A 24990-nucleotide genomic window follows, 5' to 3' on the forward strand; every position below is an offset into this window, starting at 1 on the left:
ATCCTTGTAATTTCCTTGGTAATAAGAGTATCTTTCGCTGTAATATTGGTTTTTAACCCCAATTCCTGTCACAAGGCTTCTAAAACCCTGGTTAATTTCCTGGGTGACAGGAGTATCTTTTGTACTAATAAAGTGACTCTAGGTGAGCTTCTAGATAGGGGCTAGTCACTAGAAAGACCAAGTCAGTATTATGAGCTTAGAATTCTCATCTCTGCCTCCCATTCCCTGGAGAGGGGAGAGAAGCTGGAAACAGAGTTAATTATCGGTCATGCCTATGGGAGGAAGTCTCCATTACAATCCCAAAAGTACGAGGTTTGAAGAGCTTTCAGGCTGGTGAAACCCATCCACATACCAGGAAGGCGACAATCCCACCTCCACAGAGAAGAAACTCCTGCAAATCGGGACCCACCAGACCTTGCCCTATGCATCTCTTCATTTGGCTGTTCACCTGTATTATTTATTATGTCCTTTAATAAGCTGGTAAATGTACATAAATGTTTCCCTGAGTTCTGTTAACTGTTCTAGCATAAATTAATCCAACCTGAGGAGGAAATCATGGGAACCTCAGATTTATATCCAACTGGTCAGAAGCACAGATGACAACCTGGACTTGTGACTGGCATCTGAAGTGGAGCGGATGCAGTCTTGGGACTGAGCCCATAACCTGTGGGATCTAAAACTATCTCCAGGTAGTGTCAGTTCAGTTCACTTCAGTCGCTCAGTCGTGTCCAACTCTTTGCGACCCCATGAATCGCAGCATACCAGGCAGAATTGAGATTAACTGCAGGACACCCAGCTCATGTCCCAGAGGACTGTTTGGTGGGGGAAAATCCACACACATGTGGTGGGAGAAGTGTTGTGAAAATGATAGTAGTCTGAGAATAAAGGAGAAACACAGGAGGAAGAGGGTTTTTCCCAAAGCGATGACATTAGGCTAAGTGAAAAAAGCCAGTAACAAAAAGACAAACACTCTATGATTCTAGTTATACAAAGTATCTAGAGTACATAAAGATAGAAAATAGCTTGTACATAGAAATAGAAAACAGACTACATCAAACTAAAAAAATGTCTGCACAGGAAAGAAAACCATCAACAACATGAAAAAGCAATCTATAGAACTGGAAAAATTACCTGTGAAACACATATCTGATAAGAGGTTAATATCTAAAATATACAAAGAATTCATACAATTCTACAGCAAAAACATCTAATTTTACAATGAGCAGAGGATTTGAACATTTTCCCAAAAGAGATATACATATGGCCAACAGGTATGTGAAAAGGTGCTTAATATCACTAAACATCAAGGAAATGCAAATCAAAACCACAGTGAGCCATCACCTCACACCTGGTAGAATGGCTCTTATCAAACAGACAAGACATAAAGAGCTGGCAAGGATAAGCAGAAAAGGAAACTCTTGTATACTGCTTATAGGAATGTAAATTGGCAGAGACGCTACAGAAAACAGTACAGAGGTTCCTCAAAACAAATTATAAAAATCACCATATGATCTAGCAATTCCACTTCAACTTCTGAGTATTTATCCATAGGAAACAAATCACTAACTGAAAAAAATTATCAACAACCCTTGTTCACTGCATAATTATTTACAATAGCCAAGAGGTATAAACAATCTAAGTGTCCATCAATGGGTGAATGGATAAACAAAACATGTTATATACACAAACACACACACACACGGAATATTATTCAACCATAAAAAAGAAGGAAATCTTGCCATTTGCAATATCATGGGTGCACTTTCAGGGCATTATATTAAGTGAAATAAGTCAGAGAAAAAATAAATACCATATGATCTCACTTATATGCAGAGCTTTTTTTAACTCATCAGTACAGAGAACAGATTTGTGGTTGCCAGAGACAGAGGTTGACAGTTGGGGAAAATCGGTGAAGATGGTCAAAAAGTACAATTTTCCAGTTATAAGTAAGTCCTGGGGATATAACGTACAGCATGTTGACTTAGTGAACAAAACTGTACTGTATATTTGAAAGTTGCTAAAAGAGTAATGAGATGGTTGGATGGCATCACCAACTCAATGGACATGAGTCTGAGTAAGCTCTGGGAGTTGGTGATGGACAGGGAAGCCTGGTGTGCTGCAGTCCATGGGGGTAGCAAAGAGTTGGATAAGACTGAGTGACTGAACTGAACTGAACTGAAGAGAGTAGATCTTAAAAGTATCATCATGGGGAAAAAAAGATTGTAACTATTAATACGTATGGTGATGAATGTTAACTAAATTTACTATGGCAATAATTTTGCAATTTAAATATGTATCAGTTATTATGGCTTTCCATGACGGTGAAGCTGGGGAGATTCCAGCCAGGAAAAGAATGTCAGATCTCATTGTCCTCCTAGGTTTTTTCTTTTTTCCAGCTGTGCTGGGTCCTCATTACTGCATGCAGGCTTTCTCTACTTGCAGAGACTGGGTGCCACTCTCTAGGTGCAGTACATGGGCTTTTCATTGTGGTGGGTCCTCTTGCGGAGCTTGGGCTTTAGGTGAGTGGCCTTTAGTAACTGCTGCACGTGAGCTTAGTAATTGTGGTGCATGGGCTTAGCTGCCTTGAGCCATGCGGGATCTTCCTGGACCAGGGACTGAACTGGTGTTCCCTGCATTGCAAGGCGGATTCTTAACCACAAGACCATCAGGGAAGCTCCTTCCTAGATTTTTGACACTATCCTAAAGCCCTTGGATAGAATGGCTTGATCCCAAAGACAAATAAATCAGAAGCTGTGGTATATACATACAATGAAGTATTACTCAGCTATAAAAAGGAACAAAATTTGAGTTGGTCGAACTGAGATGAAGGAACCTAGAGCCTGTTATACAGAATGAAATAAGTCAGAAAAACAAGTACGTATATTAACATATGTAAGGAATCGAGAAAAATGGTACTGATGAACCTACCTGCAAGGCAGGAATAGAGATGAAGACATAGAAAACGGACTTCCAGAAACAAAGGGGTGAGGAGAGGGTGGTCGAACTGAGAGAATAGCATTGAAAGATATACATTACCATATGTAAAACAGAAAGCTGGAGGGAAGAAGCTGCATAACACAGAGAGCTCAGCCCAGTACTCTATAACAACCAAGAGGGGTAGGATGGGCTTGAGTGTGGAAGGGAGGTTCAAGAGGGAAGGGACATATATACTTATGACTGATCCATGATGTTGTATGGCAGAAACCAGCACAATGTTGTAAAGTAATTATCCTCCAATTAAAAATAAACTAAGAAAGAAGAAATGTAGTTAAATTCACCAGCTGTGAAAGCCATACAGCAAACTTTTCTTCAAGATTTTTTCTTAAAATAAAGTATGTATATGAAAAAAATTTTTTTTAATTTTTAATTAAAATTGAAAAATAGTTTAAAATAAATAAGTATTATGTTATATGTGTGGATACTTGATCAGTCTCATGTCTGACTTTTTGTGACTCTATGACTGTAACCTGCCAGACTCCTCTGTCCATGGAATTCTCTAGGTAAGAATACTGGGGTGGGTTGCTATTTCCTTCCCAAATTACATTATATACCTAAAACTAACACAATATTACATAGTAATTATATCTCATATCAAAACTTATATCATATTTGGCTCACCAAATGTACCACATTAATGCAAGATGTTAATGATAAGGAAACTATGTGTGAGGGTAGGGGAGAGTAGTGTAAGTACACAAGTACTGTTTGTACTATCCCTTCAATTTTTTGGTAAACCTAAGACTACTCTAAAAAATAAACTCTGCTAATTAAAAAAAAATAAGTAAACTGACGGTAGCAAGTGCTGGTACCAGAAGTTGCCACACATTACTGGTGGAAATGTAAAATGGTATTCTGGAAATCAGTGTGGCAGTTAGGTATATACTTACCACATGACTCAGGAATCCCACTTCAAGGTATTTATCCTAGAGAGATTAAAACTTCTGCTCACAAAAAACCTGTGTTCTTAATTGCCAAAAACTGGAAACAACCCTTATGTCCTTCAATGCTTCATTTGGGAATGGATAAACAAAATCACTGCAGATGGTGACTGCAGCCATGAAATTAAAAGACGCTTACTCCTTGGAAGGAAAGTTATGACCAACCTAGATAGCATATTCAAAAGCAGAGATATTACTTTGCCAACAAAGGTCCGTCTAGTCAAGGCTATGGTTTTTCCAGTGGTCATGTATGGATGTGAGAGTTGGACTGTGAAGAAAGCTGAGCACCGAAGAATTGTTGCTTTTGACCTGTGGTGTTGGAGAAGACTCTTGAGAGTCCCTTGGACTGCAAGGAGATCCAACCAGTCCATTTTAAAGGAGATCAGTCCTGGGTGTTCATTGGAAGGACTGATGCTGAAGCTGATACTCCAATACTTTGGCTACCTCATGAGAAGAGCTGACTCATTGGAAAAGACCCTGATGCTGGGAGGGATTGGGGGCAGGAGGAGAAGGGGATGACAGAGGATAAGATGGCCGGATGGCATCACTGACTCGATGGACATGAGTTTGAGTGAACTCTGGGAGCTGGTGATGGACAGGGAGGCCTGGCGTGCTCCAATTTATGAGGTTGCAAAGAGTCGGACACGACTGAGCAACTGAACTGAACTGAAACAAACTACTGATATAGTTTGTTATTCGTCAACAAGAATGAATCTCACTGGCACTAAACTGAGTGAAAAAAACACTCTCAAAACATTAAAACATTACATGCTCCGTGATTACATTCATGTGACACTCTGGAAAATGTAGAAGTACAAGGAGAGAAAACTGTTAGCACAGATTATGGATGAGGATAAGAAGAATCTACAAAGAGGATAGCACCAGGGAATTTTTTGGAGTGATGGAACCATATAGTATCTTCACTGTGATGACAGTCCTATGAGTCTATAAAGATCCTGTGACTCACAGAACTTTACATCAAGAAAAAACTGATAAATACAAATACACTTTTATTACATTGGTGGTTGCAAAATGTACACATTTGTCAAAATTCAGAGATCACTTAAAATGGATTAATTTAATTATATATAAATTCACTGTCAAATATATTTGAGAATAAATATAAAATATACATTTAAAGGGGCAAAATATTTGGACACATCACGAAAAAGAAGATACACAACAGCTAATAAACATATGAAAATATTTTCACTACTATGTATAAAATAGATAATTAATGAGAAACAACTGTAGACCACAGAGAACTCTACTCAGTGTTCCGTGGTGACCAAAATGGGAAGGAAATCCAAAAAACAGGAGATATATGTATAAATATGGGCTTCCCTGCTGACTCAGTGGTAAAGAATCTGCCTCCCCAATGCAGGAGACTCAAGTTCAATCCCTGGGTCAGGAAGATTCCTTGGAGAAAGAAATGGCCACTCACTCCAGTATTCTGCCTGGGAAATCCCATGGACAGAGGAGCCTAGTGGGCTATATATTTAGTTCATGGAGTTGCAAAAAAGTAGGACGTGACTTACTGCCTGTTCAAGTCACATAAACAAATAAAACGACTTAGCAACTAAACAACAAATGTACACATACACCTGATTCACTTTTCTGTACAGAAGAAACTAACACAACATTGTAAAGCAAGTACACTCTAATTAAAAAAATATGAAAATATTTTAACACCATTGGTATCAGGGCAAAACAAATTAAAAGTCCCAAAGTTCACCAACAGAAGAATTAGATAAATGAATTGCATTATACTCATATAATAGAATATTGCTCAGCAATAAAAAGCAACAACTACTAATAGGTACAAAACAAAAATGAGCAACAACATTTTACTAAGCAAAAGAAGGCAACACAAAAGAGTATACACTGAAAAAACAGGCAAAACTATCTTACAAATATAGAAATTAAAAAATCAGTTGTCCAGAACAGGGTGGGAATAGAGACAACAGGCAAAGAAAAGATACAAGGGTAAGGGCAAAGTGAACTTTCAAGACTCATGACAATGCTCTATTTCACTGAGATATTGGTTGCATATGTTATATTAGTCAAAGCTCATCCAATTATATGCCTAAGATCTGTTTTATATATCTCAGTAAAAAACACAAATAAACAAGTTAAAATTCTGCTAAAGATTATGGAAACTGGCATTTATCCCTTTTTCTTTCATTGAAAGCTACGGTGGTGTGTGGGAGAAACCATGAAGCAAGATTTTGGTACCACCTCAAAGTCTACAAACTATGAAGCACATTTAACAAATACTGTTACATCTAAAGCAACAAGGGACCAAGGTAACGCTGACACATTTGCCACTTCAAACCTCAAATATGATGTAGATTTCCCAGAAGTTAAGTATCACTATCCTAAAGAAGACATCCAACTAGTATAGGAAACTAGTCATAGGAAAAGAAAATTTGTCTCTGAGGAGGCTGAGGAGGCCCTGTTTCACTTAGTGGGTCAGAGAGAACAAGAGAAAATAAGTTGTTACTTCTAAGGAAAAGAAGCCTGCTGAAACAAAGAGGAGTTAAGGAAAGAGAAGAAAGCAGACTGTATAACATAGAGACCTAATACCTAAAGAGCTCTCTGGTGATCCATGTCTGCCTCTTGAAGGCCAAAAACTAAAGAAAGATTATATGACCCAAGGGTAGAGGAAGAAACACATTTAGTAAGACACTTCTTAAGAAAACAAATTCATATCACATCCATTTACTTAGACTGTGTGTATTTAAAATGATATATTTTTACTCCATTCAGTATTCCAAACCATAAAATAAAATATGCAAATATAGATAAAATTTTCCTAAAATAATGTATTTTTTCCTTCTGTTAGCAACAATTTCACTACATGATAACATTCAGTACTAACTAGTAAGTTTGTAGAAATATGGGATCTCTCATTGGTGGCAATACATATTGGTACAAATTTTCTGAGATAATTTTTCAGTATTTATAAAAATTTAATATACAAACTTCCTTATACCTAGTAATCCCACTCAAAAATGGTTCCCTGTTTATGAAAAATAAAGGTTTCTGCAATACTATTTCTATTAGTAAAACTCTAGGAACAACCAAACTGTTTAATATCAGTGCACTAAGTGACTAAATTATTGGATATAGTATATTTGGGGAGTATTGTAAAGCCAATAAAAAATAAGCAAAAGAGGTACATCTAAATGTATTAAAACAGAAAAGAAATATTAAAATATTACTAACTAAAAATGGAAAAACATAGAACAAGATGTATTTCATGATCCCTCTTCAGCAATGATCAAAAAATGTACAGTCATACATGGGCAGCATGCTTTTTTCTTCTTGAAAGGAATGAAAAAAAAAACCTGTCAGTAGTGACTGCATTCAGGAAATAGTCCCATTTATTATTTTCCTTTTCTATACCCTGTATAAAAAACAAATGTATTATTTAATAACTAAAATTTTAAATAACATTAGGGAATTCCTTGGTGGTCCAGTGGCTAGAAAACTGTACTTTTCAATGGATTCAATCCCTGGTCAGGGAACGAAGATCCCACAGGCCATGAAGCACAGTCAAAATAAACAAATAAATAAATAAATAATGTTAAAGCAACTAATACTAAGAGCTAATCCTTCCTCTGCGAACAAGTTTTAATAAATGGTTAATTTTTCTTGTCTATAACATAAAAATACATATATTCAAGGTGACTTAACATCTGTTATCCTAAAATACTACCATTATGAGCTAAACTGTCCCCTTCAAAATTCTCATGTTGACGTCCTCACCTTTAAAATGTATATACGTGAAGATAGGGCCTTTACACAGGGAGTTTATGTTTAAATGGGATCAAAAGGGTGGGAACATAATTTACAAGACTAGTGTCCTTATAGGAAAAGGAAGAAACTCCAGGGATGTGTGTGCACAGAAAAGAGGCCACATGAGAACACAGCAAGAAGGTGGCCATCTATAAGCCAAGGAAACAGGCCTTAGAGAAAACAACCCTGCCTGCACCTTGATCTTGGACGTCCAGCCTCCAGATCTATGAGAAAATAACTTTCTGTTGTTTAAGCCACCAACCTGCGGTATTTCATTATGTTAGAAATGTAGACCAATAAAACTAGTTGACCAGTATGTATATTCTCAAACAGATAACTGGAAAATCTGAGAAAAAAATTCCAGTTTTAAAACACCGACCATGAGTAGTGCCAGTCAAGAAAAGAAAAAAGAACATATGAAGTGCTATCTTTAGCCTTACTTTGGAGAAGGCAATGGCAACCCACTCCCACACTCTTGCCTGGAAAATCCCATGGACAGAGGAGCCTGGTGGGCAGCAGTCCATGCGGTCATGAAGAGTTAGACACAACTGAGTGACTTCACTTTCACTTTTCGCTTTCATGCATTGGAGAAGGAAATGGCAACCCACTCCAGTGTTCTTGCCTGGAGAATCCCAGGGATGGTGGAGCCTGGTGGGCTGCCGTCTATGGGGTCACACAGAGTCGAACACGACTGAAGTGACTTAGCAGCAAGCCTGACTTATAAGAACTCTATAGTAATAATTAAAAGTGATAAAATTGGTGCAGATTTATAATCAGGCTATCTTTTAAAGTAATTGTGTCACTTTTTACAATATACCCTCTTAAATTTACAAAACAAAAAAAGCAAGGGATTTTAATAAGTTTAGCATTAGCGTTAGTTGCTCAGTCATGTCTGACTCTCTGCAACTCCATGGACTGTACCTCTAAGCTCTTCTGTGCATGGGTCTTCTGTGCGACCCCATAGACGGCAGCCCACCAGGCTCCCCCGTCCGTGGTATTCTCCAGGCAAGAATACTGGAGTAGGTTGCCATTTCCTTCTCCTTTAATAAGCTTAATATTATCATAAATTTAAAATATAATATATAATAATGAGATTTAAATTTCATGAAGAAAACAACCATGCACAATACACTATTCTTAGATTTAAACTGAAAAATGACCCTAACCTCAAAGCATGATTTCAACATATGCCAGAAATAATTTAAAACCTGCAATTATGTAATACAAGAAAATAAAAAAAAGAACATGTAAGAAAATAAAAATTCAGCTTTATTAAAATATTTTAAAACCCCATATACTTATAAGAAGAGAGTTTTTATTTACCCCCTGCAAAGAAACATCCCAGTGTTCTGAGCTTCTGAGTTTGGACAGTGGTGACTGAACATGAACATCCTCTGGTTTTGCATTTAATATCTTTGTTATCTGAAACCAAAATGAGAAAATAATTAGTTTAATTGAAATATAAGTGAGAGCTGAATAAGCTAACAGAACCACTACATTACCTGCATTAATATTTTGCTATTACTTTTAAAGAGTTTTAAGTTCAGTGCTTAATTTATAAGTAGTTAAATATGCAGAGAAGGAAATGGCAAACCACTCCAGTGTTCTTGCCTGGAGAATCCCACGGACGGGGGAGCCTGGTAGGCTGCCATCTATGGGGTCGCACAGAGTTGGATATGACTGAAGCGACTTAACAGTAGCAGCAGTAGTTAAATATGATTTTACAAAAAGCCTCTTTCACTCAGTATAAAAGTAGATAAATGAGGTATCACAATAACTATTTAACTACTCTTACTTGCAGTTTCTTCCTCTTCTAATCTCTCAAACACTACCCCCAGAGTTCTCTAATACACAAATCTAATTACAGCTACAATCTTAAACTACAGCAATGGTGCCCATTACTTACAGATGTAACTCTTAACAATCTGGGCTCTTTAATGTCACTCACACATCACAAACTTTACACTTTAACCACACTGAGTTTACTCAACCTTCTTGAGGCATACATCTCTAGACCTCTGTATATACTGCTCCTTTAACCTAGAATGCTCTTCGCTCTATTTCTCCCCTATTAAATACCTCAGATTCTTCAAAAAATTATTCTTATTCACACAACTGTCACTCCCATACCAGGGCTTTCCTTTCTCTGGGTATTAGTACTTGGTAGTTTGTATTACACATATCATGCTATATTATAATTATTTATCTACATGTTTGTCTTCTTCACCAGACTATGAAGGGACTAAAAGAGTGTACTCTGACTTAGTCACCTTTATATTCCAAAGTGAATGGCTTACAATACACTGAATAAACAAATGAATGGATGGATTGTAGCCACAAGCTTGAAATCATCTGTTTAGAACTTAAATAATTTAACTTTCACATTATAAATGATGGTTAAGCATCAAGTTTAGCTTATTATATAACATAAAATAAGCACTGGGCTTCCAATATAATAAGCATTGGGCTTCCCAGGTGGTGCGAGTGGTGAAGAACCCACCTGCCAATGCAGGAGACATAAGAGACATGGGTTCAGTCCCTGGGTCTGGAAGATCCCCTAAAGGAGGGCATGGCAACCCACTCCAGTATTCCTGCCCAGAAAATCCCATAGACAGAGGAGCCTGGTGGGCTACAATCCATAGGGTTGCAAAGAGTCAGACATGACTGAAGTGACTCAGCATGCATAATAAGCACTGTATCAACTACAATCAGTAACACCATAAGATGGTTTCAGTACGAGTAAAGCAAAAGGGCTTCCCTGGTGGTCCAGTGATTAAGAATCCACCTTGCAATGCAGGGGATACCACTTTGATCCCTGCTCTGGGAAGATCCCACATGCCATGGGGAAACTAAGCCCATGTGCCAGAACCACTGAGCCTTAGCTCTGGAGCCTGCAAGTCACAACTACTGAAGCCCACACATCCTAGAACCTACGCTCCTCCACAAGAGAAGCCACCACAATGAAAACCCTGCGCACTGCAACTACAGACGAGCACTCGCTCTAGAGCATCCAGAGAAAGCCTGAATGCAGCAACAAAGACTCAGTGAAGCCAAAAATAAATAGATAAAATTATTTTAAAAAATCTACAAATGGTAAATGCTGAAGAGGGTGTGAAGAAAAAGGAACCCTCCTACACTGCTGGTGGGAATGCAAATTGATATACCTACTAGGAAGAACAGTATGGAGGTTCCTTAAAAAACTAAAACTAGAGCTACCGTATGATTCAGCAATGCCACTCCAGGACATATAACTGAAGAAAACCATACTCTGAAAACATACATGCATCCCAATGTTCACTGCAACACTATTTACAAAAGTTAGTAGGTGGAAGCAACTTAAACGTCCACCAACAGAGGAATCGATAAAGAAGATGTGGTCATATATACAATGGAATATTACTCAGCCATAAAAAAGAATGAAATAGCATTTGCAACAACATGGCAAGAATACACAGAAGAACTATACAAAAAAGATCTTCATGACCCAGATAATCACGATGGTGTGATCACTCACCTAGAGCCAGACATCCTGGAATGTGAAGTCAAGTGGGCCTTAGAAAGCATCACTACGAACAAAGCTAGTGGAGGTGATGGAATTCCAGTTAAGCTATTTCAAATCCTAAAAGATGATGCTGTGAAAGTGCTGCACTTAACACGCCAGCAAATTTGGAAAACTCAGCAGCGGCCACAGGACTGGAAAAGGTCAGTTTTCATTCCAAACCCAAAGAAGGGCAATGCCAAAGAATGCTCAAACTACCGCACAACTGCACTCATTTCATACGCTAGTAAAGTAATGCTCAAAATTCTCCAAGCCAGGCTTCAGCAATACGTGAACCGTGAACTTCCAGATGTTCAAGCTGGTTTTAGGAAAGGTAGAGGAACCAGAGATCAAATTGCCAACATCCGCTGGGTCATGGAAAAAGCAGTTGAGTTCCAGAAAAACATCTATTTCTGATTTATTGACTATGCCAAAGCTTTTGACTGTGGATCACAATAAACTGTGGAAAATTCTGAAAGAGATGGGAATACCAGACCACCTGACGTGCCTCTTGAGAAACCTATATGCAGGTCAGGAAGCAACAGTTAGAACTGGACATGGAACAACAGACGGGTTCCAAATAGGGAAAGGAGTACGTCAAGGCTGTATATTGTCACCCTGCTTATTTAACTTCTATACAGAATACATCATGAGAAATTCTGGGCTGGAAGAAGCACAAGCTGGAATCAAGATTGCTGGGAGAAATATCAATAACCTCAGATATGCAGATAACACCACCCTTATGGCAGAAAGTGAAGAGGAACCAAAAAGCCTCTTGATGAAAGTGAAAGAGGAGAGTGAAAAAGTTGGCTTAAAGCTCAACATTCAGAAAACTAAGATCATGGCATCTGGTCCCATTACTTCATGGCAAATAGATGGAGAAACAGTGGAAACAGTGTCAGACTTTATTTTGGGGGGGCTCCCAAATCACTGAAGATGGTGACTGCAGCCATGAAATTAAAAGACACTTACTCCTTGGAAGGAAAGTTATGACCAACCTAGATAGCATATTCAAAAGCAGAGACATTACTTTGCCAACAATGGTCCATCTAGTCAAGGCTATGGTTTTTCCAGTGGTCATGTATGGATGTGAGAGTTGGACTATAAAGAAAGCTGAGTGCCGAAGAATTGATGCTTTTGAACTCTGGTGCTGGAGAAGACTCTTGAGAATCCCTTGGACTGCAAGGAGATCCAACCAGTCCATCCTAAAGGAGACCAGTCCTGGGTGTTCATTGGAAGGACTGATGTTGAGGCTGAAACTCCTCATGCGAAGAGTTGACTCACTGGAAAAGACCCTAATGCTCGGAGGGATTGGGGGCAGGAGGAGAAGGGGATGAGAGAGGTTGAGATGGCTGGATAGCATCACCAACTCGATGCACATGAACTTTTGGGTGAACTCCGGGAGTTGGTGATGGACAGGGAGGCCTGGCGTGCTGGAGAGGTGATGGACAAGCGTGCTACGATTCATGGGGTCACAAAGAGTTGGACACGAATGAGCGACTGAACTGAACTGGATGGACCTACAGATTGTTATACTGAGTAAAGTAAGTCAGACAGAGAAAGACAGATATCATATGACATTGCTTATTTGTGGAATCTAAAAAATGGTACAAATGAACCTATTTACAAAACAGGAATAGAGTCAAAGACATAGGAAACAACCTTACAGTTACCAGAGGAGAAAAGGGGTAGGCAGGAAAGATAAACTATGAGATTGAGACTGACATATACACACTGTTGTTGTTTGGTTGCTAAGTTGTGTCTGATGCTTTGCGACCCCATGGACTGTAACCCGCCAGGCTCCTCTGCCCATGGGATTTCCCAGGCAAGAATACTGGAGTGTGTTGCCGTTTCCTTCTCCACATACACACACTATTACATTTAAAATAGACAACTAATAAGGATCGACTATATAGCACAGGAAACTCTACTCAATACTCTGTAATGACCTATATGGGAAAAGAATGTTGAAGAGTGGATATATGTACATATAATTGATTCACTTTGCTGTACACCTAAAACTAACACAACACTGTAAATCAACTATACTCCAATAAAGATTTTTAATTAAATAAATAAATAAAACTGGGTATAGTAGCAAGGTAATGGGCTTCCCAGGTAGCACACTGGTAAAGAATCTGCCTGCAAATGCAAGAGATGTGGGCTCAATCCCTGGGTCAAGAAGATACCTTGGAGTAGCAAATTGCAAACTGCTCCAGCATCCTTGCCCAGAAAATTCCATGGACAGAGGAGCCTGATGGGCTACAATCTATGGGACTGCAAAGAGTTGGACACACATACACACACACAAGCAATGTAAAATCTCCTTTTTAACTCCTTTATTTATCTCACTTAAGCTAAATCCAGATTTTTTCCTTTTATTTTCTGCTGCCTGGCATGGCTTGCAGGATCTTAGTTTCCAACCAGAAATTGAACCCAGACCCACAGCAGTGAAATGACAAAGTCCCAACCACTGGACCACCAGGGAATTCACTAAATCCAGAAAATTAAATGAATAAACCACACCCTACAAATCAGAAGTAAGCAAAGGTAGAATAAGAGTACCCAAAGCTACACTCTCTATGTGGTCTTGCAAGGTACTCTTGATTTCACAGCCCTCCTTTATATCTTCTTCTCACTCTTTTTTTCCAAAAACTGTGCCAAATTAAAGTTATTTGCGTATAATTAGAATGCTTCAGAGAAAAGTCACTAATAAATTATTATAATGCAAATCAAGGAACTATGGCATTAAATCACAAAATTCTATAGGAAAAAAGATAATCTTTCTAAAAACAGATTAAATCTTTTTCAACCCCTTCTAGGGAGGTAGAAACCTCATTTTGCCTGTTTTGCTACTCCTGGCTTATATGAAAGAAATAAACGAAAAAATATGTTTAAAAAGATATATACCAAATAGCAACTTTCAGCACATAACTTGAATACAACTCTTCAACATCTACAGTATCATAAATGAATGCACCTGAGGTACTCTAATATATTTGATGATCAAATAAATGAGTATGTTTTATATAAATTTAAAATAATATTTGAAAAGTATACTAGTAAATTTTACAATGATTTAAACAAGGCTGGTCCCAGAAAGGATTTCCTATTTTCTAGTTAACCCTTGATTAATTAGGATATACCACTGGTGGGTCAGATGGTAAAAAAGACTTAAGTTCAATCCCTGAGTCAGGAAGATCCCCTGGAGAAGGAAATGGCTACCCACTCCAGTTACTGTTGCTTGGAGAATTCCCTGGACTGAGAAGCCTGGAGGCCATGAGGTCGCAAAGAGTTGGACATGACTGAATGACTAACACATCCCCCCAAAAACACTGATTAGTTATAGATTTACAGTCTTTTCTTTAAAATTTTATTGAAAAGACAAATACCAAAATACTTTAAATATTATTAACTCTAACGATAATCCAAAAGTTAAGAGCAAAACTAATAAATACCTTATGTAACTCTGAAGACGAAGGCTTTTTCCTTTTTCCTTCTGTGACAATTTCTACAAAGACATGATAAAAATCAGCATTTAAGAAACAACAGAACAGAATTAATCCTTTCATAGCTGTCTTCTGTCTTAAAGTAACTTTTCTTGTTAGATTTACAATTTATAATCATACACTTCACAGAACCTGAAGGACTTACATAAAGGTTAAAAATAAACAGAATAGTAACAGATTCTCATAAAATTTCTTGATTAAACAATATATGTACAATGACAACTGAAATACGATAGGTAGCTGACTGTAAGAACTAAGTAAGAAATTCCCTGGCAAAAATCCTAGTATCCGAGAGGTCTTTGATGTATTTTGGTTGAACTGTAAGACTAGATAAATTCTTATAATGGGGAACAAGGGGGCTATGGGAGAGGAGAGCAGAGGGTAAGGGCTACATATCTAAGCATCTATGCAAAAGAAAACAGCTTAGATCTTTCTTCACCATTTTTCAGACTTCCTAACGGATGTTCTTTGTTTCGCTTTTTTTTTTAATTTATTTTTCTAACTGAAGGATAATTGATTGACAGAATTTTGTTGGTTTCTGCCAAACATCAACATGAATGATTCTTTTATTCAGTCAGCAAATACATATTGAATGTTTATCATGTGCCTGGCACTGCGCCAGCCAGTGGGTATTGGGTAGTGAGCAAATTTAACACAGTTTAAGTCTTCCTGGAACTTACAATTCACTGGAATTTCTCACAAATTTCATAATAAAAATCAATCATAGAGATCCACACATATGTGGTCACTTATTTAAGACAAATACACCCCCTACAATTCAGTGAGGAAGGGATGATCTTTTCCATGAGTAATGCTGAAGCAATTTTATAACAAAATGATGTAAACAAATAAATGATAAACATATTACAGACAGAAATTATTTATAAATGGATCAAAGATTTAAATGTCAAAGACAAATAAAGCTTCTAGAATAAAAATGAAGGGAATATAGTCATGATCTTGGGGTTGGTAAGGATTTTTCCAACAAGATTCAAGTAGTACTAACCATAAAGGAAAAGACTGATAAACTCAACTTTATTAAAATTAAAAACTTTTGTTCACCAAATCTCATCACTGAATGAGAAAGCAAACTGCAGAATGGAAGAAGATGATTTATGACACAGTTATCTATGTACAGCATGATGACTATAGTTAATACTGTGTAATACATGTATCTGTCAAAGGGTTCATAACCAGAATACATAAAGAACTCCTCTAAAGCAAAGTCCAAATGGCCAATAAACATATGAAGTATCTACTCATTATTCAGTTCAGTTCAGTAACTCAGTCGTGTCCGACTCTTTGCAACCCATGAATTGCAGCATGCCAGGCCTCCCAGTCCATCACCAACTCCCGGAGTTCACTCAGACTCACGTCCATCGAGTCAGTGATGCCATCCAGCCATCTCATCCTCGGTCGTCCCCTTCTCCTCCTGCCCCCAATCCCTCCCAGCATCAGAGTCTTTTCCAATGAGTCAACTCTTCGCATGAGGTGGCCAAAGTACTGGAGTTTCAGCTTCAGCATCATTCCCTCCAAAGAAATCCATAAAGTACCTCAATTTCATTATTACTAGGGAAAAGTGAAAGTGAAAGTGAAGTCACTCAGTCGTGTCCGACTCTTTGCAACCCCGTGGACTGTAGCCCACCAGGCTCCTCCGTCCATGGGATTCTCCAGGCAAGAATACTGGAGTGGGTTGCCATTTCCTTCTCCAGGGGATCTTCCCAACCCAGGGATCGAACCCAGGTCTCCCACATTGCAGGCAGACGCTTTAACCTCAGAGCCACCAAGCTAAAATATCAATAGAACATCATTTACCCTTGTAAAGTTAAAAAGACAAACAATATCAAGTTTTTTTTAACAATATCAAGTATTGGTAATTGGTCATATTCTATATGACTAGAAGTCTCACATACTGCTTGTGTGAGGGTAAATGAATACATCTACTTTGTCAGTCAGTATCTTCTAAAGTTAGACACCTGCTTACTTAATGTCCAACAATAACATTAATAGATATTTAACCGAAAGAAATGAGTGACTATGCCTCTAAAAGGCATAAAAATGCTATCCTATAAAACAGGCATGTATAAAAATGCTATCTTTGTTCTTAATGACGAAACCTAAAAACAATCCAAATATCCATCACAGGAGCAAGAATAGACCTTTGTATACAATAGAAAACTACATGAATAAAATTTTTTATACAATAGAAAATTACATAGTAATAAAAAGAATGAATAACTGCTATGCACAATATGAATACATCTCACAGACATTTATGTGGAATTCAAGAATGGGTAAAACAAATCTACGATGATATTAGTTAGGATGGTGCAAGTACCCAAACAGAGAGACAACTAACTCACTAGGACAGGATACAAGTTAGTCTTCTGAGATGCTCAAAATGTTCTAATCTTGAACTACGTGATAGTTATACAGGTTTATGTATACAAGTATAAAAAGTCATCAAACATCAAAGACATGGTACTGTGTCACATGTAATTGTTTGCTCACTAAGTTGTGTCTGACTCTTTGCGACCCTGTAGACTGCAGCAAGCCAGGCACCTGTCACCTTGAATATCTCCCAGAGTTTGCTCAAATTTATGTCCATTGTGTCAGTGATGCTATCTAACCATGTAATCTTCTGCTACCCTCTTCTCCTTTTGCCTTCAATCTTTCCCAGCATTAGGGTCTTTTCCTATAAGTGGGTTCTTCATGTTAGGTGGACAAAGTATTGGAGCTTCAGCTTTGGCAACAGTCCTTCCAAGGACTATTCAGGGTTGATTTTCTTAAGGATTAACTGGTTTTATCTCCTTGCTATCCAAGGGACTCTCAAGAGTCTTCTCCAGCACCACAATTCAAAAGCATCAATTCTTCAGGACTCGGTCTTTTTGAATGGTCCAACTCTCACAACCATACATGACTACTGGAAAAACCATCAGTCAGTCAGTTTAGTCGTGTCCAACTCTTTGTGACCCATGAATCGCAGCATGCCAGGCCTCCCTGTCCATTACCAACTCCCAGAGTTCACTCAGACTCACGTCCATCGAGTCAGTGATGCCATCCAGCCATCTCATCCTCTGTCATCCCCTTCTCCTCCTGCCCCCAACCCCTCCCAGCATCACAGTCTTTTCCAATGAGTCAACTCTTCGCATGAGGTGGCCAAAGTACTGGAGTTTCAAAGAAATCCCAGGGCTGATCTCCTTCAGAATGGACTGGTTGGATCTCCTTGCAGTCCAAGGGACTCTCAAGAGTCTTCTCCAACACTACAGTTCAAAAGCATCAATTCTTCAGTGCTCAGCTTTCTTCACAGTCCAACTCTCACACCCATACATAGATTTGACTAATCGGAACTTTATCAGCAAAGTGATGTCTCTGCTTCTTAATACACTGTCTAGGTCTGTCAAAGCTTTCCTTCCATGGGGCCAGTGTCTTAATTTCATGACTGCAGTCACCGACCTCAGTGATTCTGGAACCCAAGAAAAGAAAATCTGTCATTGCTTCTACTTTTCCCCTTTCTATCTGCCATGAAGTGATGGGAGCGGATGCCATGACCTTAATTTTTTAATGCTGAGTTTTAAGTTAGCTTTTTCACTCTCTTCTTTCACTTTCACCAAGAGGTTCTTTACTTCCTCTTCACTTTCTGCCATTAGAGTGGTATCATCTGCATATCTGACATTGTTGACATTTCTCCTGGCAATCTTGATTCCAGCTTGTGATTCATCCAGCCCAGCATTTCACATGATGTACTCTCCATATATGTTAAATAAACAAAGTATCAATATACAGCCTTGTCGTACTCCTTTCACAATTTTGAACCAATCCATTGTTTCATGTCCAGTTCTAACTGTTGTTTTTCTTGACCCACTTACAGGTTTCTCAGGAGGCAGGTAAGGTTGTGGGGTATTCCCATTTCTTTAACAATTTCCACAGTTTGTTGTGATCCACACAGTCAAAGGCTTTAATGTAGTCAATGAAGCAGAAACAGATGTTTTTTCTGGACTTCCCTTGCTTTCTCCATGATACAATGAATTTGATCTCTGTTTCCTCTGACTCTTCAAAACCTAGCTGGCATATCTGGAAGTTCTCAGTTCACACTGCTGAAGCCTAGCTTGAACAATTGAGGATAACCTTGCCAGCATGTGAAATGAGAGCAACTGTACCACAGTTCGAACATTTTTTGGCATCACCCTTCCTTGGGATTGGAATGAACACTGACCTTTTCCAGTCTTGTGGTCACTGCTGAGTTTTCCAAATTTGCTGATATATATTGAGTACAATACTTTAACAGCATCATCTTTTAGGATTTTAAATAGATTAGCTGGAATTCCATCATATCCACTCACTTTGTTCATAGTAACACTTCCTAAGACCCACCTGATCTCACATTCCAGGATGTCTGGCTCTCAGTGAGTGACCATACCCTCATGGTTATCTGGGTCATTAAAACATTTCCTGTATAGTTCTTCTGTATATTCTTGCCACCTCTTCTTAAGATCTTCTGCTTCTGTTAGGTCTCACCATTTCTGTTCTTTATCATGCCCTTCCTTGCAAGAAGTGTTGCCTTGGTATCTTCAACTTTCTTGAAGAGATCTCCAATAGTCCCCATTTTACTGTTTTCCTCTATATCTTTGCATTGGTCATTTAAAAAGGCCTTCTTATCTCTCCTTGCTATTCTCTGGAACTCTGAATTCAGTTGGGTGTATCTTTCCCTTTCTCCCTTGCTTTTCACTTATCTTCTTTTCTCAGCTATTTGTAAAGCCTCCTACAACAACCACCTTTACATTTAAAGGTCATTTTAAAAGGCCTTATCTCTCCTTGCTATTCTCTGGAACTCTGAATTCAGTTGGGTGTATCTTTCCCTTTCTCCCTTGCTTTTCACTTATCTTCTTTTCTCAACTATTTGTAAAGCCTCCTACAACAACCACCTCCTACATTTCTTTTTCTTTAGGATGGTTTTGGTCACTGCCTATTGTACAATGTTATGAACCTCTGTCCTCAGTTCTTCAAGCACTCTCTCTACCAGATCTAATCCCTTGAATCTATTCATCACCTTCAAGGATTTTATTTAGGTCATATTTGAATGGCCTATTGTTTTCTCCTCTTTCTTCTTTTAAGCCTGAATTTTGCAATAAGGAACTCATGATCTGAGCCACGATCAGCTCCAGGTCTTGTTTTTATTGACTGTATAGATCCTCTCATTTTTCGCTGCAAAGAACATCATCAATCTGATTCTACTACTGACCATCTGGTGATGTCCATGTGTAGAATCATCTCTTAGGTTGCTGGAAATGGGTGTTTGCTACGATCATGTTTTCTGATAAAACTGTTAGCCTTTACCCTGCTTCATTCTGTACTGCAAGGCCAAACTTGCTTGTTATTCTGGGTATCTCTTGACTTCCTACTTTTGCATTCCAGTCCCCTGTGATGAAAAGGATATATATATATATATATATATATTTTTTTTTTTTTTTGGTGTTAGTTCTACAAGGACTTGTAGGTCTTCCTAGAACCATTAAACTTCAACTTCTTTGGCATCAGCGGTTAAGGACAGACCTCTGTCGTTTTTCAGGTTGCACCAAAGTACTGCATTTTGAACTCTTCTATTGACTATGAAGGCTACTCCATTCCTTCCAAGGAATTCTTGCCTACAGTGGTAGATACAATGGTTGTCTAAATTCACCCATTACCATCCATTTTAATTCGCTGATTTCTAAGATGTTGATGTTCTCTCTTGCCATAACCTGCTACCATGTCCAGTTTACCTTGATTCATGGACCTAATATTCCAGGTTCCTATGCAATATTGTTCTGTACAACATAGGACTTAACTTTCACCATCAGACACATCCACAACTGAGCGTCATTTCCACTTTGGTCCAGCTGCTTCATTCTTTCAGGAGCTATTCATAATTCCCCTCTGCTCTTTCCCAGTAACAATATGCTACTGACACCTTCTCACCTTGGGGGCTTATCTTCCAGAGACATATCTTTTTGCCTTTTCATACTGTCCACGGGGTTCTCCAAGCAAGAATACTACTGTGGACTTTGATTTCTTACTCCAGTGAACCACCTTCTGTCAGAACTCCTCAGTACGACCTGTCCATCCTGGGTGGCCCTGCACCCATGGCTCACAGCTTCCTTGAGTTTGCCGCGACCATGAAGAGACTATATGTAATACCTCAACTTAATAATTAAAAAACTTTTAAAGTAACAGTTATAACAAATGGGCTATAGCTTATCCAGAAATCTATATACCTGAAACAATTTATCTCATTTCATAAAAATAGTGTGAGTTTCATCAAATGCATTTCCTAGAGTAATCACTGATATAAAAATCATTTTAACTTCTATACTTAAGCTTTTGATAATTTTAAACAATTGTCAATAAAGTAGCACTTCTTAAACTGCCAAAAACAAGTAACATTTAAGTAAATGTTAAGAACTTCTTTAAAAAAATAGAAAGAAAGCCTTTCTTATATAAATTCAATTTCTAGTCAATTTTCAACTTAATATATAGGGCTTCCCTGGTGGCTCAGTGGTAAAGAATCTGCCTGCCACTGCAGGAGACATGGGTTTAATCCCTGATTCAGGAAGATGCCGCAGGGCAAATTAAGCCCATGCGCCAAAAATACTGAGATGAGACTACATACCTCAGGAGCCACAACTACTGAGGCCAGGTGCTACAACTACTGAACCCCGAGCACCAGAGCCTGTGCTCCACAAGAAGAGAAGCCAGTGTTGAGAAGTTCACGCTCTGCAGCAAGAGTAGCTCCTATTTGCCACAACTAGAGAAAAGCCTGTGCAGCAACGAAGACCCAACAAACCCAAAAATAAATAAATAAACATTTTTTAACAAATAAATATACTTTTAAAGTAATACAAGTTGCTTAAATCGAAGCTTATAGATTTTTGCATATTTCTTTTAATTAATACTATTGTGATTTCCCAAAATTTTAGAAGTTTTTATAACTGAGTTGTTCCAACCTATATAAGATTGGTTGGAATATTTTAATAAACATATGATGTACCTCTACTTGTGACTGTCTAGTATAACACAGTGCTCAAGAATAAAATTATTAAAGCCAGAAAACCTAAATTTATATTTTGGCTTACTAGTTGTGACTTCCCTGAGACTCAATTGCATCCACGCATGCTTAGTAGTATCCAACTCTTTGGGACCCCATAGACTGTAGCCCACCAGGTTCCTCTGCCCATGGAGTTTTGCAGGCAAGAATACTGGAACAGGTTGTCATTTCCTAATCCAGACACTCAGTTTCTCATCTCTAAAAAGGGGAGTATATCCAGCTTTTCAATTGCTAAGATTAAAGTGAGATAGGCTAATCTCCCCAAAAAAATAAAAGCAAAAATAAATAAATGGGACCTAATCAAACTTAAAAGCTTTTGCACAGCAAAGGAAACCATCAACAAAATGAAAAGACACCTATGGAATGGGACAAAATATTTGCAAACAACATGACTGTAAGAGCTTAATTTCCAAAATATACAAACAGCTCATATAACTCAATATTTAAAAAAAAACAAAAAACAATCAAACTATGGGCAGACGATCTAAGTAGACATTTCTCCAAAGAAGACATACAGATGGCCAAAATCACTTAACATTGCTAATTAATAGAGAAATGCAAATCAAAACCACAATGACATATCACCTCACACCAGTAAGAATAAATATCATCAAAAAGGCTACAAATAATAAATGCTCGAGACAGTGTAGAGAAAAGGGAACCATCCTACACTGTTGGTGGGAACTTAAATTGGTACAGCCACTATGAAATACAGCCTGGGGGTTCCTTACAAAACTAAAAATAGAGCTACCATGATTCAGTAAACCCACTCCTGGGCATATATCCAGAAAAGATGGAAATTCTAATCCAAAAAGATACAAGCAACCCCAATGTTCACAGCAGCACTATTTATAAGAGTCAAAACATGGAAGCAAACTACATGTCTGTCAACAAGTAAATGGATAAAGATAAAATGGATAAATGGATAAATATTCCACACACATAATGGAATATTACCATAAAAATGAAATACTACCATTTGCAGCAACATAAAAGGACCTAGAGACTGTCATACTAAGTGAAACATGTCAGAAAAAGATAAATATGACATGATATCACTTGAATGTGGAATCTAAAAGGTAATACAAAAGAATCTGTATACAAAACAGAAATGAGACTTACAGACATGGAAAACTAAGTTATGGTTATTAAAAGGGAAAGGAAGGGCAGGAGAGAATAAATTATGAATATGGGATTAGCAGGGCAAAGGCTAATAGAGTTTGGCCAAGAGAAAGCACTGGTCATAGCAAACACTCTCTTCCAACAACACAAGAGAAGACTCTACACATGGACATTACCAGATGGTCAACAACAAAATTAGACTGATTATATTCCTTGCAGACAAAGATGGAGAAGTTCTATATAGTTAGCAAAAACAAGCCCAGGTGCTGACTGTGGCTCAGACCATGAACTCCTTTCTCCAAATTGAGACTGAAATTGAAGAAAGTAGGGAAAACCACTAGCCCATTCAGGTATGACCTAAATCAAATCCCTTACGATTATACAGTGGAAGTGAGAAATAGATTTAAGGGACTAGATCTGATAAACAGAGTGCCTGATGAACTATGGACAGAGGTTCATGACATTGTACAGGAGACAGGGATCAAGAACATCCCCAAGGAAAAAAAATGCAAAAAAGCAAAATGGCTGTCTGGGGAGGCCTTACAAATAGCTGTGAAAAGAAGAGAAGCGAAAGGCAAAGGAGAGAAGGAAAGATACACCCATTTGAATGCAGCGTTCAAAAGAATAGTAAGGAGAAATAAGAAAGCCTTCCTCAGTGATCTAGTGCAAAGAATTAGAGGAAAATAATAGAATGGGAAAGACTAGAGATCTCTTCAAGAAAATCTGAGATACCAAGGGAACATTTCATGCAAAGATGGGCACAATAACGTACAGAAACGGTATGGACATAACAGAAGCAGAAGATATTAAGAAGAGGTATCAAGAATACACCGAAGAACTATACAAAACAGATCTTCATGACCCAAATAATCATCATGGTGTGATCACTCACATAGAGCCAGACATCCTGGAATGTGAAGTCAAGGAGCCTTAGGAAGCATCACTACAAACAAAGCTAGTGGAGGTGATGGAATTCCACTTGAGCTAGTTCAAATCCTAAAAGATGATGCTGTGAAAGTGCTGCAAATCTGTCAACATGTCAGCAAATTTGGAAAATTCAACAGTGGCCATAGGACTGGAAAAGGTCAGTTTTCATTCCAATCCCAAAGAAAGGCAATGCCAAAGAATGCTCAAACTACTACACAACTGCACTCATCTCACATGCTAGCAAAGTAATGCTCAAAATTCTCCAAGCCAGGCTTCAACTGTACATGAATCATGAACTTCCAGATGTTCAAGCAGGATTTAGAAAAGGCAGAGGAACCAGAGATCAAATTGCCAACACCCGTTGGATCATCGAAAAAGCAAGAACAGTTCCAGAAAAACATTTATTTCTGCTTTATTACTATGTCAAAGCCTTTGACTGTGTGAATCACAACAAACTGGAAAATTTTGAAAGAGATGGGAATACCAGACTACCTGACCTGCCTCTTGAAAAATCTTTACGCAGGTCAGGAAGCAACTGTTAGAGCTGGATATAGAACAGTAGACTGGTTCCAAATACAGAAAGGAATACATCAAGGCTGTATATTGTCACCCTGCTTACTTAACTTATATGCGGAGTACATCATGAGAAACGCTGGGCTGGAAGAAGCACAAGCTGGAATCAGGATTGCCAGGAGAAGTATCAATAACCTCAGATACACAGAGGACACCACCCTTATGGCAAAAAGCAAAGAACTAAACAGCCTCTTGATGAAAGTGAGAGGAGAGTGAAAAAGTAGGCTTAAAGCTCAACATTCAGAAAACTAAGATCATGGCATCCAGTCCCATTACTTCATGGCAAATAGATGGGGAAACAGTGGAAACAGTGAGAGACTATTTTTTTCGGCTCCAAAATCACTGCAGATGGTGACTGCAGCCATGAAATTCAAAGACGCTTGCTTCTTAGAAAAGTTATGACCAACCTACACAGCATATTAAAAAGGAGAGACATTACTTTGGAAACAAAGGTCCATCTAGTCAAGGCTATGGTTTTTCCAGTAGTCATGTATGGAT

At 38.2% G+C, this 24990-nt stretch overlaps 1 protein-coding gene across 1 annotated transcript in view; it reads right to left on the reverse strand.

The window, feature by feature from the left end:
• Positions 1–24990, reverse strand: part of SENP7 (SUMO specific peptidase 7) — a 137876-nt gene that overhangs the window by 103055 nt on the left and 9831 nt on the right. The window contains exons 2-3 of the mRNA XM_052642117.1: positions 14736–14788; positions 9063–9161 (exon numbers count right to left, since the gene is read on the reverse strand). Coding sequence (XP_052498077.1) covers positions 9063–9161; positions 14736–14788 — 152 coding nt within the window. The remainder of the gene's footprint in view (positions 1–9062; positions 9162–14735; positions 14789–24990) is intronic.

This window comes from Budorcas taxicolor, chromosome 1, assembly GCF_023091745.1.
Source record: "Budorcas taxicolor isolate Tak-1 chromosome 1, Takin1.1, whole genome shotgun sequence".
NCBI classification, from domain to species: domain Eukaryota; kingdom Metazoa; phylum Chordata; class Mammalia; order Artiodactyla; family Bovidae; genus Budorcas; species Budorcas taxicolor.